At 35.6% G+C, this 16,825-nt stretch overlaps 2 protein-coding genes across 2 annotated transcripts; one reads left to right on the top strand and one right to left on the bottom strand.

Annotated features, from left to right (window-relative positions):
* Positions 1–554: 554 nt before the first annotated feature.
* Positions 555–11,447, bottom strand: LOC124451048 (DNA primase large subunit-like). Its single transcript, XM_047001682.1, has 16 exons — positions 10,969–11,447; positions 10,489–10,598; positions 10,124–10,230; positions 9,514–9,561; positions 9,366–9,438; positions 8,453–8,548; positions 8,319–8,375; positions 8,164–8,244; positions 6,695–6,762; positions 5,513–5,591; positions 3,975–4,082; positions 3,735–3,809; positions 2,594–2,720; positions 2,428–2,510; positions 2,283–2,351; positions 555–1,772 (listed from the first exon to the last, which is right to left on the bottom strand). Exons 1-16 carry the CDS (start codon positions 11,093–11,095, stop codon positions 1,518–1,520), a joined length of 1,563 nt encoding a protein of 520 aa, XP_046857638.1. The 5' UTR covers positions 11,096–11,447; the 3' UTR covers positions 555–1,517.
* A 1,932-nt stretch (positions 11,448–13,379) lies between these two features.
* On the top strand, positions 13,380–16,491 carry LOC124451050. The gene is made up of 3 exons (XM_047001684.1): positions 13,380–13,675; positions 15,113–15,314; positions 16,046–16,491. The coding sequence occupies exons 1-3, from the start codon at positions 13,381–13,383 to the stop codon at positions 16,143–16,145; spliced, it is 597 nt and encodes a 198-aa protein (XP_046857640.1). The 5' UTR covers position 13,380; the 3' UTR covers positions 16,146–16,491.
* Positions 16,492–16,825: the final 334 nt, after the last annotated feature.

Raw genomic sequence — 16,825 nt, 5'->3', positions numbered from 1 at the left:
TTCCCGATTTCTTGCTTTTCTGAAAGTTTACTTGCCTGAAATTAACATGCATCTCACACGAATCAAGATGAATTTGAAGCAATTTTACAAAAGCCAAAATATTTCAGATGATCGAAGACCAATCATATACATGAACACACAAATTTAAAAACTTAAAGAAAATAGGCTACCTTTTGAAAGTACCTTGAAATATCTTTTGTTTTGCTATTATTTCCAACATCCTAAATAAAGGGACAATAAACTAGCTAGCATACGCCATGTAGTGCCACCAAAATATAATTAGATATTCCGGCGGTTTTTTACCTTATTTCTGATCTTTTTCAACGACAAAGACTTCCGCACAACACGTTCCTTGGCCTTAACATGATACATCACAAATACTGAGAGCGAAAATGTACTTAACTTAAATACCATGCACGTTATTTAATCCGCCATATTTTTAATTTCCCGCCACTCTGATCTCTATATGCATCAATGAACCGGATGGCAAAGAAGAAATTAATTAGAAGTTACACGCAGTTCCATCGAGGCTAATTGCAACATTGAGTCATAAATTAGAAAGAATTTGTCTATTTTAATGAAATTTCGTAACATTGACGTAAAACCGTCAAATTTTGAACCTCTGTCCGTATTAAATGTCTGATAACAAGATAAGCAACACAATGGAACCTCTTTGGTTCTATAGAAGGCTTCGAATATGGCTAAGCACGATGCCCGGGTTGAATATGATACAATGTATAGTTGTGCTTCATTGTATGTCGTGGTCTGCACAAAGCACTGGTTATGCGATATTTCTTATCCTATTCTTGATGACAATAATCCTTTTCTATGGATGTCGACAGCTCACAAGGCTGGCCTTTGAAATTGCAACACTTTTTCAATATGTAGTGATTTTTATAAAAGGCTGGATGAAAGTCATCTGTTTATTTCTATATATGAACTGATACAAAACATAATTGGCTATCACTCGGAAGATTACAAAATTTTGAAACATCATATCAAGAAAATCTTTCTTGGACTTGGTGAGACAACCTGCAAGCAGGTGTTGAAGAGGACTGCAGAAGGTTTGATAATTGTAGAGGCCAATGACGTCAATGATTTATGTCACATGATTTGGTATATATTCTACTTATCCATGGTAGGCATAGGGTTGTATATAGGTATGACAGGTCTTAATGGGATACATAGGAATAATTTCTGGATAAATATGTATTTTACCATTCTTATGGTGGTTGTTTGGAGAGTATTAGAAAGTTTTCTGCTTAAAGGATTCATGGGGTCAACAGAGTTCAAACGAGCTACATGTATATATATAAATTACTTAAACTATGGTAAAAGTGGCTTTGCACCAATGGTCAAGAGTTAGAGGTCAGAACAGAGAGAGCTCCTTCCATCTGAAAAGGAAATCTGTTGTTCAACAAAAACAATGTTCATGATTTGCTGATGGTTTCCAAATGTCGTTCTTTTAAGCAAACATTTCTTGATCATTTCAATTTAACCTTAATATCCCATTGCATTCAAGTTTTCAGATATTTCAAAATCATCATCATCCAAATTGATTTCCAAATTTCCCTTGACACTGGATGATGTTTGCGAACTGGATTGACTAACTTGAACTTTCTTGTCTTTCCACTGCCATATATGTGTGAAATAGATGAATGTGCAATGGATTCTGTTTTCTTATTACCACTTGCAATTTCTTCATGAATTCGTCGACTTTCTTCGACATATTTATTGGGATGATTGATAACATCAGATTGCGATAAGGTTAACTGAAGAATTTCAAGAAAGAAACCAAGACTTTATTTCAGGTTTTGGGAATATTTGACAAGACGTAATGACTACAGAACTTGTATCATTTGTTGATGATGGTATAATTAGGGATGAGATGGTACAATGTAGAGCATGATGGCATGACTAAGACCGTACAAATTATATTTATTACCAGAACAAACAGCATTTTATTTTGTAAATATTGGCAATAACTGTCCGAAAAAAAGAAGGGTGAGGGGTAGTATGAGGGTGGTGAGGGGTAGTATGAGGGTGGTGAGGGGTAGTATGAAGGTGGTGAGGGGTAGTATGAGGTTGGTGAAGGGTAGTATGAGGGTGATGAGGGGTAGTATGAGGGTAGTGAGGGGTAGTATGAAGTTGATGAGGGGTAGTATGCGGGTGGTCAGGAGTGGTATGAAGATGGTGCGAGAAAATGAGGGGTTGTACAATGGTGGTCAGAGGATGCATAGGAAGAGTGAGAGGTGGCATTAGGGGTGGTTGAAAATCATTACCTTGTGTGTGACCTCAAAATATCGAGCGCAAGCAAGTTGATAATGAGAATTTGTTACGAGTTCTTGAATCTGAAAAACAAACGTTAATTGTTTGTTGCTGACAAATGACACACAAATGAAGTAACATTGCATGATGAATTTATACTTCTATGATGGCAGATTGAGGAATACCATAGTTGACCAATTTCTGTCTTAAAATATCAACATCAGAATGACGGAAGGGGCAACCTGTAACGAACAACGCACATAATGAAATTCGGAACATTCGTTAAAATTTTACACACCCCCCTTGTATCGACGTGTAATCTTACCGTGATAGTCACCATTTCCGGGGTGGTTGGACATTATGATCTTCATGCAACTGTAGGGAGTGTAATCTGCTCTTTTTCCTTCCTTTCCATAACTGTGGCGAACGCTGTAGGAGTAACTTTTTTCAAACTACAATGGAAATAAACACGAGAAGAATTTTAAACAATGAATGGGATAGAACTACAGACGTAAGTAAATACTTTGAATGCAGGTTCTATGTTCGTAGACGTAAGATAGTCCAGTTTGATGTAGTCCTGAGAAGAACTGTTGGTGATGACTAATATTTTAACATCCTTAGTTGCAGTGAAGAATTAAGATAAGTAACGTTAAGGATGTCAAAACATCAGTCAACATGAAAGCCAAGTGTCCTTCTCGGGCAGTGCTGCCTCTCGTAGGGGAAATCCTGTACAGTAGGGGGATTTAGTGGTTTGTAGGTGGTAGGGGAAACCTACGGGAAAAACTGTAAAATGTAGGGGGATTGTAGGGAGTAAAGAAAATCGTTTATAAATGAGAATGTCTATTCTCATTTTTGCCCAAAATACTCTTTTCTACCTGTGTCCTCACTATTTAAGAAGTGACTAGCAGAAACTTTCTGTTGGAACATTTTGTGACCATATATGGCAGTAGAAGATTAGCAATTTAGCATAAACACACTGTGTCTTTTCCGTCACTTGCATGTCATTACGTCACAACGTCTTACGCCAAATTACTAACATTGTAGTTCAGATGTTTTTCAATTTTTTTTGTATTCACTTTTTTACAAACAGACTAAAAATTCAATGGTCCGACCCGACGTAGGTATATAATAGAGGGAATATGTTGTTGTGAAGGGGGAAAGTGGGGGAAAACAAGGAAAATGGTCGTAGGGGGAAAATAAGGTTTTGGTAGGGGAAATGTGCATATACGGAGTGGAAGCACTGTTCTCGGGATTTCAATAACCTGGACGAACTACATCTACGTACAAATATGTACATGAATATACTGGTTTAAGCTTCGCGGCGTTTATTCGAGTAAATGCAGTATTTTAAATGGTGTTGTGGGTTATATTTGTAGGTAACAAACATGACAAAGAATGTAAAAAAAAAGTCACTTGCTAAACCATTCAACCCAGCAAAGAAAGAAACACGTCAATTGTTTAGTCACCTTATCCACCTCCATAATTTTTGCAAATTCACTTCTCCAAAATGCTAAAGCCTCTTCTAAAGTCAAACCAAGACCCTAAAAACATGTTTATTTTCAAACAAGTTTAATTACAAGACAATGTGGGATATTGAAATATAATATGATACATCCATCGCAAGGCAGGGGAGACAAGATGGTAGAATGCAGACTAAGTAGAGGGCTATGTGGGTACATTGAGGGACAATATGGTTAATGATGTACCTTTATAAAAAGACCATATTGAAGGCGACCTCCATGTTTCAAATGATGATGTTTTCTCAACGCTTCGTGTAACTGTCTCATACACAGAGGAAATGATGTTCTTGATAACTATTGATAAAATAAACACAATGAAACGCGTGCGCTGATTCGTCTAGAGCTGTTTTGCATTAGTCTGTGCGAAACACATCTGAGCTCAACCAATCAAATCAATCGTAAGAATCAATCAGTCAAAGAGAATTTGCATATCGATCTTGAATACATTTTAGAGGAAAAATTAATATATTTGTATTTTCGCATTTTTTATTTTATAAAAGAAATAAAAAATCTTTTTCGTGTAAGCACTGGCTTATGCAAACCTCGGAGACGTTTGTGAGAACTCTCGAGCATGTGCAACCCACGACCTTCACTCTCGACCTTGCACTGATCTGCTTTCGAGTTCTCCCAAAGGTTTCCTTGGTTTGCATAAGCCTGTGTAAACACAGTAAACATCTTTTATTTCTTAAGTAATGAAGAACATTGTTATTTTTCATGCACTACGCAATTCTCGACATTATTCCTAAATAGTCAAACCAGCGAACAAGGCTACAAGCAATTGTGAGCAATTAAATGCCAGTGTACCGCTCTGAGCAATGAGCTACTGAAAACTGATAATTTAAAGCAACTACGTAGTAAATTGCTAAGGCATGTCAGGTTATTTAAAATAGTTGCGAGAGAATTGCCGAGCGGAAATCGAATTCGTGTAATAAAAATTAATGCAGAACATAAAGTTTTGATTAGAGCCATACAAATAGACGAAAAATTGTAAAATTGAATTTATTGTAACGTTTCGACAAGACATCTTCATATAATTAATAAATAGGATAAATAAAACTTTATGTTGGGCATTGATTTTTATGTCAGGTTAGAGGGACGCCCTTTCCTCGTAATTAAAACGATGCGTCGTTCACGTTGTGTATTTATATTTCCTTTAAGCCTGGTTTCCACGATTGGTTTAACGCGACAAACGCGACAGCGATTAACTTTAAACGCGATAATCCCATATGAGAACGTGGTAATAATCGCAACAAACGGCGACTAACAATCGCGACAAACACGACAAAATATCAAAAATTTTTGATATTCATTCGCGTTAATCGCCAAAATGGCGTCATCTTGAATGAAAATTTAGGAATTTAAGATGGCGAATCCAAAAACGTTGTTTTCTTTTCTTCGATGCCTTTCTACGGCATCTTTGCCGCCTCCATAAAACATAAGCTACTGAAATTACTACCAGATCGTGTTTTTTTACTGAAGCCATTTCACAAAATTATCGCCATCCGACATAATGTAAACAACACGTTTAATCGTTCAACCATTGCGAATAAAAGTTATTGCTATCGCTTTTATCGTGATAAACCAATAGTGGAAATCAGGCTTTATAAGAACTTTCATGCAAAACCCGCGTCGTCTTCGAAATATTGGGGTAGTCTGACTTATATCACCAGTGACGTCACATCGTCACATTGAGTCGCCGAAGACTGTGAATATCTCGTACTTACTAGGTCCATTTGACCAAGAGTGATTTTTCCACCTGGCATTTCTTTCTTGCTATCATAACCTTCACCAAGATATTGACGACTGCAAAATAATATATAAAAGATAAGTATGACCACGTGATCAACTAAAGAACAAAAGATAAGGTCACAAGTTCCGTGGTGAACTAAAGAACAAAAGATAAGGTCACAAGTTCCGTGATCAACTAAAGAACAAAAGATAAGGTCACAAGTTCCGTGATCAACTAAAGAACAAAAGATAAGGTCGCAAGTTCCGTGATCAACTAAAGAGCAAAAGATAAGGTCACAAGTTCCGTGATCAACTAAAGAACAAAAGATAAGGTCACAAGTTCCGTGATCAACTAAAGAACAAAAGATAAGATCACAAGTTCCGTGGTCAACTAAAATTAGAATCTATGAAATATTCATTTAAGAAATAAAAAATTTTACTGTGCTTGCACAAGCTTATACAAACTGAGGAGACCTTTGGGAGAACTCGAGAGCAGATCAGTGCAAGCCCGAGACTGAAGGACGAGAGTTATACATGCTCGAGAGTTCTCACAAATGTCTCCAAGGTTTGCATAAGCCAGTGGAAACACGAAAAACATCTTTTATTTCTTAATTATAAAATAACAATAATGGGAAAAAGAAAAACATTTCAATTTTTCCTCAAAAATCTATTCATGATAGATTTGTGTGAGAAATTAGTTTACAAAACTATTTTAGAGCATCCAGGCTTTATTTAGAACCTTTTTGACGCATATGTACATTTAAATGGAAAATATGACCTGAAAACTTTCATGTATTTCGTACGCAAAGTGAACGATGAACAAACAATAAAATAGTACAAATATATCGTACATAAAACTTAAAATAGTGAAGATTTTTCACTCGAAAGAGTCCTATATTCTCGCAAAACCAGTATTACTGTTTAGTTGATATCATTATTGACAAATGGAGCCGTAGCTACTTCTCAAACGTCGGTATTTTTCACAATAAAAAGGCTCGTTCTGTTGTTTATAGCTAAAACAAAGTTTTGACTAAACGACAACGACAACAAACTTTCTCGTGCCATTCCCTTACACGGTCAAACTTCGTACTCGTCGTAGTCATACTCTTGCTAAAGCTCCCCAAAGACGTATGCATCGTAGAAAATAGCAGGTAAACAAGAGAGCACAACATTCATACCTTAAACTGGTCAACCTGGGCAGCAAACGTTCGTCTTCGTCAAGATAGGGCAAAGAGCGAGCTGTCAGCTACAGGACGTCAAAAATAAAAATTTTTTTAAATTATTTTCAATGGGAAAATTACAAAAAGATAAATTCCAGTCAAATAGTTACAGATCGTAATATTTGCGAACAACAAAGAAGTAGTTTAGCAGACTCGATAATTTGGGGGATAAATGTTTTAATCCGTGAAAATTAAGATTTCAGATTTCAAAGGAGCTTAAGGGGCGGATTACATGATCCCGGATAGCCGGTATTCAGCCAAGCGTTCAATGATTTTGGCAAATGGAAACGATTCAATACTTATCATCAGATAAATTTCTTCCGCAATTTCACAATATTTTGATTTTATAAATACGCAAGCATTTAAAATGAAAACAACTAATTTGGTCTAATTTCAGTTTTACCATTGGAATAACTTGTGGCACTTTACGAACAGTTGTAATTTTTCCGCTAAATATTTTGCCTCTTTTCAATGACTCAAAATCCTCTCACGCCTCACTGAATCCCGGTCAGCCGGGATCATGTAAACAGCCGCTAATACGCCATATGAATATGATGTGCCCTTCTCCAATCATGAAGTTTGCTTAGCCACTTAAGAAAATTAAGTGAAAAGTGAAAGAGTTTGGTCGAAAAAGTGAAAATTCATGCTACGCTTATTGTTCAATCGCTGTTTCACATTTTGTCATTAGCTCGTGTGCCGAGAATTGTGCTTCCAAAATCGTAGTCCTCGACAAGACAATCGATGAAAGTAAACCAAATGAAATCACGCGACAATAAGGTTTACAAAGGTATATCAACTAGCAAAACTCTCTAAATAATAAGTACGTTCGTGACTGTATTGAACAATGGACTCCGTTTGGTCACATACGTCTCACAACTAACTCGCTTCTCTCACTCTCTTCCACTATCTCTTCTTACTCTTGACGTCATTATTGATATTTCAAAATAAAAGAAATTCCGAAGAGCGACATCTCGTTTTCTTGATATTCAAGATATTACAAGAGTTTGAAACAAAAGATGGTATTTCTTGACGAAAGATGATGAAACAAAAGATGATGTAATAAATATCAAAAAAGATCGGAATTTGTTTTATTTTGTATTATTTGAAATTGTCTGCTTGTCCTGGTTACTGATATTTCGTGCATACTACTGACTTATGAAGAATGATGTCCATATCAGTTTCCGACACATGTTGGTATGATTTATATTGGTCTACAACAGAATTTTTCAAAACACAGTTTTATTCTTTTTCCGTTTTTAGCATCGTTCCAAAATGTTTCAAAGCGTTCGCAAGGAAATGGAAGACGGTGTTTTAAACTCTGAATCGACGTTATGACATAAAAAACGTAATTACCGCTAAAGCTTGAGGAAATGGAAGACGGTGTTTTAAACTCTGAATCGACGTTATGACATAAAAAACGTAATTACCGCTAAAGCCTCAGACAGATGAATCTTGAAACAATTGCTGATGATAGAAACCAGGCTATATTGGGAAACGTACGCAAAACCCTACGAGAAAAAAACGGACAATTTGTTTTATACGCGTATAATTTTAATGACATTAAAGATGAAATTTGTGATACCTTTTTTAGAAAAACTTTTCTCGAACGGACAAGATCTAAAGCGTCTGTGAACGGCACCTGTAAAGAAAATGTTGAAATCGTGAAAAATAAATGATAAAAAATAAAAGTTGATGAACTAAAGTTTGTGCGTATACCTTATAGAAGCTGGTTTCCTCCACAATTTTCTCGTTCATTTTGTATTCAGAATCAGCTAATTTAGTAGAAATACTTTTCTTCTCTTCTTCGGAAATCTTAAAGAAAGCTTAACGATTAAGACGGCATAATCGAGAACATTTCAAACAAACCTACCATGTGCTGAACAAACTAAAAAATAATATAAAAAATTTGGATCGTTTATATCTTTCGTTTCTGAAATGCCTGACAAAGTTTGAAGTTTGAAAAGGTCTCAGAATCTAATCCCACCATGAGTTATAAATGGTTAACTGTGGTATTTTACTATTGCTTAAGTTCTGAACTTAACTGCTAAAACCAAGGGAGTAAAGGGACTGTAGGTGTCAGGGGGGAGATGTTAACCTATGGACGCAGCAAGAATCATGCATGCATGTAGCTTTTTCCACCCCCTCCTTGCTTGACTTTTAGAATATGAATGCAAGCTCTGGAAAATTTACTCATTTTAAACAAGTAATTGTCCAAGCCAACAATTGTGATAGCCTGATGTAGATTTTAACTCAATCCAAAATCAAAGTGATATACAGAGGCTGTGCAAGCTCAATAATTGGGAGGGGGGGTGAATATTCAAATGCATGTTTTACCTTAGTAGCTTCTATTGAAATCAATTGTGGCTAGGGATTAACAAAGATTAAAACATACGAATATATGAATATTTGCCCCCAAGCGCGGTCTCTGATATAACAGAGAGGAATGTGTTAAACAACTCGCCAATGAAAATATTATTTTACTACGACATTTCTATATATGGTTAAACAACTGGCCAATGAAAATATTATTTTACTGCAACATTTCTATAACCAATCCACTTTTCAATGAATGAAAAACTGCATCTGTCCTAGTCACAAACAAAGCAGGTAAATTCTAGAAATTCCTTACTGGAGAATAATTAAGCTGATTTTGTTCCAGGAACTTCTCCTTTTCCTTAAACTCTTCACGTTGAAACCGATACCTGAAACATAAAGTTAACAATTACACATATTCTTCTTCATGATTTATAACTAGAAAAAATATGGCAAGCAGATACTTGAACAAGTCGACTTCTTGGGCAATAAACCATCTTCTCAGCTCATCCCTAAAACATTTGTTTTAGATTTATATGTTTGGCATTGTTGATATTTTATAATACTTTTGAGCAGGTGCAAAATAATCTGCTCTCAAGTTCTCCTAAATGTTCCCTCAGTCAACATAAGTCTGTGCAAACATGAAAAATACATTTTATTTCCCAATTATAAAATAAACACATTAAAACGCATGTGCTGATTGGTCAATAGCTGTGATTGCATTAGCCTGTGGAGACAGATCTGAGCTCATCCAATCAAATCGATCAATCAATCAATGAGAATTTGCAAATCAATCATGAAAACATTTTGGGGGGAAAAATTAAAATGTTTGTTTTAAATTTATTTGTTTCATACTATTGTTATTTTATAAAAGAAATAGAGGATGTTTATAATGTTTGCACAGGCTTATGCAAACATTGGGCTTGCACAGATCAGCTCTTGACTTCTCCCAAAGGTCTCCTTAGTTTGCATAAGCCTGCACAGACACAGTAAACATCTTTTATTTCTTAAAAAAGACTGGAAAATTCAAATACATTTTGCCACAATCATAATGGAGTGCTATGAACAACTTACGATCGACAATAGGCCAAACGCAAAATAAAATGAGATGTTTTGTCTTTCCGTAACTCTTCCTCCAGATCTTTATGATAGCTTAGACTTTTTATTGTTTTTTGGTCATCCTATATACAAAAACACTTTAATATAAATGAGTGTTCAGCAGAGCCTTAGACAGAGCTTCTGCAAGTTAGTTCATGTTATGGAAATACTATAGCATTCACTTAATGTAAAAACAATAAATTTCTAAAGAAATAGAGATCGCCAATAATCTGAAATTTATATTGCATGACAAAACTTGCAAGCTGACCTTCACCAGTGATGATGAGTCTATGTAAGTTCTATTCATATGTCAGAACAATGCAAACATTACATTAACATACTGTTGAATAAGTAAACTTCAAGAACTTCTTCAATGAATCACCCATATTTTTCTCATATTCAGAACTGTCCTTTGTAGACCTAATACCAAAGGTTTCCACATCTCTCAAAACTATTAAAAATATTGATTATATTAAGAGCTAAACTTTGCCACGAATTGAACCTAGTCTTAAAGATTAATCAAAGGCCAAGAAGAGAGGCAATGACAAGTCAGGTGCCGTCAAAGTACATGGATACTCTTTCATAAAGTAATGCTTCTCGAAAGATGATGACTGACGCCTGACGATGGCAGACAATTCTTTCAGCATATGATTTTGATTTTGAAGAGGATACAGGTTAAATAGTTGTTGAATTTTCAGTTCTATTTATTGAAAAATGAAATATTTGACTTATTCCCCAAGCAGCACATGGCTAATCCATTCACTGCAGGAACTAACGTATATTTAATGTCAACTATATCGATGCAAAATATCTTCACTTACGTTTCAGTCGTTCAATAGCCACCGACTCAAATTCTTCCAGAGAAATCTTATGAATCGGTGGAATTTTGTACATATGAAGTTTTGAAGGCTCCTCTTTTTTTTCGTCCAACCCCTTGGAAAAAATCATTTTACGTCCAACGCCTTTTAGTTCAAAAACTCCCCAAAAATTTAAAGAAATCTGCTTTTATATATATTTGTATGTTTGTATTATTCCTTTCTTCTGCAGTTGATTTCCCTCCACTTCCCGCCAAAATTTAACCCCGGTCCCAGACTTCCATGTCGCTTCGCTGCCATGAGAGCAATTGATAAGTTCAAATTCAAAATCGAGCAAAACAATGACATTGAAATTAAAACATTGGTTTTTCTACAAAATTTCCTTATCGCAATTTCTAGATCTCTTTATAAAGTACACAATTCTCGGATTGAATAAGTTAATTCATGAAATACGAGTGAAAAATCTGAAAAAGGTACTTGTTGTTGACGGACAAACCCTTTCTAGATAAACAAACCATTGTATCGTGGACTCGATATTCGTCTAATGCCAAAACAAAAACAATTGTAACAATAATGTCGGTACATGTTTGTAAATGTAGATCGTCCAGGTTAGTATAGTCCTGAGAAGGACTGTTTTTGTTGTTGTTGACTGACGTTTCGACAACCTAAGCGGTAGTCATCTTCAGAGTCAAATGACTACATCTGAAGATGACTACCGCTAAGGTTGTCGAAACGTCAGTCAACAACAACAAAAACAGTCCTTCTCAGAACTATACCAACCTGGACAATATACTTCTACAAACATGTAACGATACTCCCGGGTTCAAACCATTTACTTTAATAATGTCGGTAGTTAAAATCAAATTCGTTAAAGCATTGAGCTTCTAAACAGACAAAAGCTAATGAACAACTTTTTTCACACCCTTTTGATACAAGGCTTTAAATTTTTTCTGAACAAGCTGCATACGTATAAAGGAACTTGAAACTTAACCACCATTAACCTAATTAGTGCTACTTGCGTAAGCTTTAATCTCGCATCCTTGTGACACTAGGATAAGCTATTTCCTATTGCCAAAAACTACCACAAGTATTGATGTTCTTATTTTATTATTATGCTTTTGTTATTGTTGTAAAAAACTACATTGAACAATCTGTACAATGAATTTGAAAACAATGCTGAATTTAACACGTTCGGCGATGAAATAAACACGAATTCACATAATACAATGTCGTTTTTTCCAACATCAATACAAAAACCAGGCTGAAATATTGAGAACATGATACTAGCAGTAATTATATCCTCTGATGTTCGCAAATGCTTCCAGATTTAGTTAAATACGCACGTTATGCACGTCACTGAATTAAATTGAAATTAAGTTTGAAAATGAAAAAACAGCAGGACACTCTTGTGTTCGCTTATTAATTTGTCAGTGAGTTGTAGATTTAAGAAACGTCGCAACAATGAAAGGCGGAATGGTGAGGTGCGTTATATTTTCGTCCTATTTTCTCTTGATGACTGTGGAAGCCATACCTATAACTGCAACACAAACACCACTTACATTTCCGACATCTTACATCGCACAAGGCATTATAAATACACCACATCCAGATGATGAAGATGATGAAATTCGTGAACATTTCCAAGCATGGTATGATGGCAAAAATCAACGCAGTCGAATTGACTATCGTAATGGTAAATCCACAATTTATTTATAAAAATGAACTATTGAACAACTGTTCAATTTTTCGCCACTAGACTAATACTTTGTCACAATTTTTCCCCACACTAAAAGTAATTTAACGTCCGTGTAATGGTCTATGCAAGACGCTTGTCACTTGTTTTGGTTGAAATTTTTTGTTGAAGTTTCGCTAACACAAAAACGGCTCTCTTCCGAGCTGTTTGTGAAGACTTTGTCAAGAACATTTTAACGTTGTAATCCTATATAGCAACGAGAAATTTTTAGAGAGCATATTCAACATATGAGAAGATATTATGATATTTTCAGGTAAGGATAAGACTTATCAGCTTGGACAAGAGAACAAAACCTTACTTATCTCTCCATCGGTAGGAGATACAACAAACGCAAGTTGCTACGCGACGGATGATCCTGCAAAACCGCAACCAGTTTTGCCTTACAATCTTACAGGATTTAAGGTATATAAACAACTGACTATGACAATATTCATAAAGGATGGAAGCACCAAGCAGGGCTTGAGAGAGCAAAATATAAATATATCTTAGGAAACAGAGAACATGAATATCTTAGAAAACAGAGAACATGAATATCTTAGGAAACAGAGAAAATGAATATCTTAGGAAACAGAGAAAATGAATATTTTAGGAAACAGAGAACATGAATATCTTAGGAAACAGAGAACATAAATATCTTCAAAAACAGAGAACATGTATCAGAGAACATGAATACCTTAGAAAACAGAAAAGTTCAAAACACTGATACATCTGTTAATCACCAGTATATAGGCGAAGATGATTTCGAAGGAATTCCGTGTTATGTCTTCAGAATGCAAGCAACTATCGGCAAAAAAGTAAACACTTACACTTTAACAGTCGAACAAAAAACCAGTGCTCCAAAACGTTATGAAATGCGAGGATACGATACATTGCTTGGCTCTCATTATGATAAATACGAGATCTTGTACACGATGTTCAACGCAACGACGCTATCAGATGATGTATTTGAAATCCCAAAAGGTTTGTACGATTTTTTCGTACACTTCAGTTCACAAAGGTTTTATTGTCGCCGGCTGTCTATACTGCCTAACATTGAATTGCAAGTAATGATTTCGAGACAGTTGCAAAGGAACTGTATTACACTCATTTTTGTTAATGTGAACTTGATACAAATAATGACTTTTAGACATCACAAAGAGAACACGTAGTTTGGTGATTTGGTGAAAGAACTTTCGATTTCATCAACAAGAAAAAGAAAAAAGATGTTTGAATACCTAAAATTTGAAATTTTCGCAAGCTCATATCCGTGATAAAAATGATCAGATAGTAAACTGGAAAGAACGGCAAATTTGATTTCACTCCAGTCAATTGCATCAGGCGCGTTTGCATTTTAATCGGCAAAATAACAGCATAATAATCAAACACAAGTCAGGTTATTTGGAATAAAAGTTTATATCTTACTGAGTAAGATATATATAGAAGGGACACTCTCCTCGAATCTTTGACGTTTTTGTCTTCGCGCATATTGTCCTGCGCATTTTGCCGCCATTTTTCCAACCAATTGATTAGGGTTTTTTACTTGTTTCCATGAACTAAAATAACCTGAAGTCCTTTCTTAAGTCTGATAAAAATTCTCCATTTTTTTTACCCAAATATGACGTCATGTTATTTTAGTGGTTGGAAAAACGTGAAAAACATCGAACTCGATATAACTGGAGGGCTTCTTCCGGCCCAAAAATTTGAAGCCTGCAATTTAGCTAGTTCCAATCTTTCCATGCGCGGTCAAATGAAAGTTCACACTTAACGATAAGCTAGAATGCGGGACTTGATTCTCAGACTAGAGTGTCTCGACGTTTCCAGTTACACATGTTAAGTCTGGTTCACATATAGTCGTCCGAGTCGTTTCAGTCGTACCAAAATTTCATAGACAACCCTTGTGACTGTATGAGAACATTTCAGAGGCGAACGGGATGACCTCAAATGACTCACACGACTAAGACGACTAAGGTCGCTTGGATAGAACTTTGCTCTATCCGTACGACCGAAACGACCGTTGAGAAATGCAAGCGACCTTTTTATGGCGTAAAACGATTTGAAGAAGCAAATAACTAGCCAAAAGACTTTGTCTTTGATAAACAGCAACTGCCATTTTCAAATTCTTTGCACAGAAATTAATTAAACAGTCTCTCGGTGGCTCTAGTACGAATATATGAGAAGTACAACAGCTCGAGTCGTCACAGTCGTTTTGAAAAACAACGAAAAAACTCGGAAAGATTCGGAACGACTCGGAATACTCAGCGACTTAATGAGAACCAGGCTTTAGTTCAATGAAAAAACTACTCAACTGACCGCAAAAACTATGGAAATGAGAACGTGTTGAACGCCAGAATAAGCTTTCTGTATATTCGCTTTTCCGCGTCTTGATCTTCGGACTTGGAATATTTAATTTACATGTAGGAATGACGTGCCACGGGATGCCTGTGCCTGGAATGGAGTCCAATATCAGAGTCAATCCGATGCGAGACTTCTTTGGCCCCATAGGGGAGGATCGTGTTCATGAAGCATTCAAAGAATTCATAAAAAAATACAAAAGAAAGTATGGCGAAAAAGATTATGCGGAATTCGAACGCAGGAAAGGTTATTATAGAAACACTTTGAGGTTAGTTCTCGATAACAGAATATTGTTGACTGACTAAATCCTGTCGCCACAAATAACCACCGCTAAAACTCTTTGTTTATAAACTCTTGGCAGCAGGGATGTGATTCAAGCCGAGGATTAATTCATTAGATGTGGTCTACTTCGAGCTCAGTTTCCCTCTCAATTTAGGATTAAGATTAGGATTAGAGTTGGGATGGGTTAGGGTTAGTTTTGCATAAAATGTCAATTGGAAAGCTTGTGTCAATACATTATTTATGTAGATCTTCTTGGTGAGTGAAGTTCTGAGAAGGAATTTTGGTGTTGATGTTGACTGACGTTTTGACAACCTCAGAGGTTGTCATATTTAGCGTCAAAATGATGAAAATGACAACCAATGAGGTTGTCGAAACGTCAGTCAACATCAACACCAACACCAACAGTCCTTTTTAGGACTCTACTAACCTGGACGATTTACATACATCTAAAAACATGTAACGATACTCGCAGGTTTAAAAAACTCGCTTCATTCTTCAAGTATCGTGTTAGTTAATTTGCGCAACAGATTAGGGAACTGTTGAAACCATTCCACGATGTTCGTGAAACCCATGATCCTAAATGGCACTTACGTTGATAAAGGGAGACAAATTGCTCTGTCACTTGTTAATTTATATCTTACTTTGTGTTCATTACTTTGGCCAATATATTGTAATTTTATAAACTTTGATTGAAGTAGAAACTGCTTGTTGTTAAAGGTGGATACATTCACAGAATCGTGAAAACAAGGAAGCCCTCTATGCCATCAACTTCCTAGCAGATTACAAGGACGCTAAAGAATATTTCGGTGGATGCTAACATTTGCCAACAGCAGAAAGTGAAGTCAACAAGGATAGACTGAGTTTGGTTCAAAAGTGAAAAAACAAGACCACATTTATTCAATTGATTGTTCGGTGAACTGTTTGATCAGGTTATTGTTTTTGTGAAACTTTTAAGCTGGGAATGATCACATGAAACATTAGCTTGTTTCATTGTAGTTGATAAAATTTAATTTAGTATGTTTCGTTGTTCTAATGTGTTGCTATTATTATTTTAATTATATCCTATTAGCGTGGCTAAATAAAGTTTTCTATTCTATTATACATAATTATTAAAAAGTTTGTTATTCAAGTATCAGAAAATTACATTTATGAATTCAAATGTATTTGATGTATAACTTTATACCATCTCTCGAGACGATTTTTTCCGTTTATTCTTTATTTAGATTTTTTTGCATTGCATTGTATCCCGTTTTAGTTTTCACTACATTATTTTCTACACAACAATAGTTTCGATATTTTTTAGTAAACCATCTCCCACTTTTTATTTGTCACTGAGACACAACTTCCATTAGAAAGTAAGTTTTTGTCAATATCTTCGCTTTGCCCACAAAATTTGAAGAAACTCGCAGTTGTACTACGAGGACAGAGCAAAGACCGAGAAAAAGAAAATCAACCAGACAGCACTTACGATTGACTAAAGTCTTCCAGTCCCAGAGA

This window comes from Xenia sp. Carnegie-2017, unplaced genomic scaffold (genome assembly GCF_021976095.1).
Source record: "Xenia sp. Carnegie-2017 unplaced genomic scaffold, XeniaSp_v1 HiC_scaffold_24, whole genome shotgun sequence".
Classification (NCBI taxonomy): domain Eukaryota; kingdom Metazoa; phylum Cnidaria; class Anthozoa; order Malacalcyonacea; family Xeniidae; genus Xenia; species Xenia sp. Carnegie-2017.
The sequence above is the reverse complement of the archived record's forward strand: the minus strand, read 5'-3'. Positions and strand labels throughout refer to the sequence as shown.

Bases quoted from the DNA above. Each gene is read 5' to 3' on its own strand.
- LOC124451050 (XM_047001684.1), top strand. From the start codon at position 13,381: ATGAATACCTTAGAAAACAGAAAAGTTCAAAACACTGATACATCTGTT. The intron at 13,676-15,112 runs GTTTGTACGATT...ATTTACATGTAG, and splicing joins TGTATTTGAAATCCCAAAAG to GAATGACGTGCCACGGGATG. The intron at 15,315-16,045 runs GTTAGTTCTCGA...TTGTTGTTAAAG, and splicing joins TATTATAGAAACACTTTGAG to GTGGATACATTCACAGAATC.
- LOC124451048 (XM_047001682.1), bottom strand. From the start codon at position 11,095: ATGATTTTTTCCAAGGGGTTGGACGAAAAAAAAGAGGAGCCTTCAAAA. The intron at 10,599-10,968 runs GTAAGTGAAGAT...TATTTTTAATAG, and splicing joins GGCTATTGAACGACTGAAAC to TTTTGAGAGATGTGGAAACC. The intron at 5,592-6,694 runs GTATGAATGTTG...ATTATTTTGCAG, and splicing joins CCCAGGTTGACCAGTTTAAG to TCGTCAATATCTTGGTGAAG.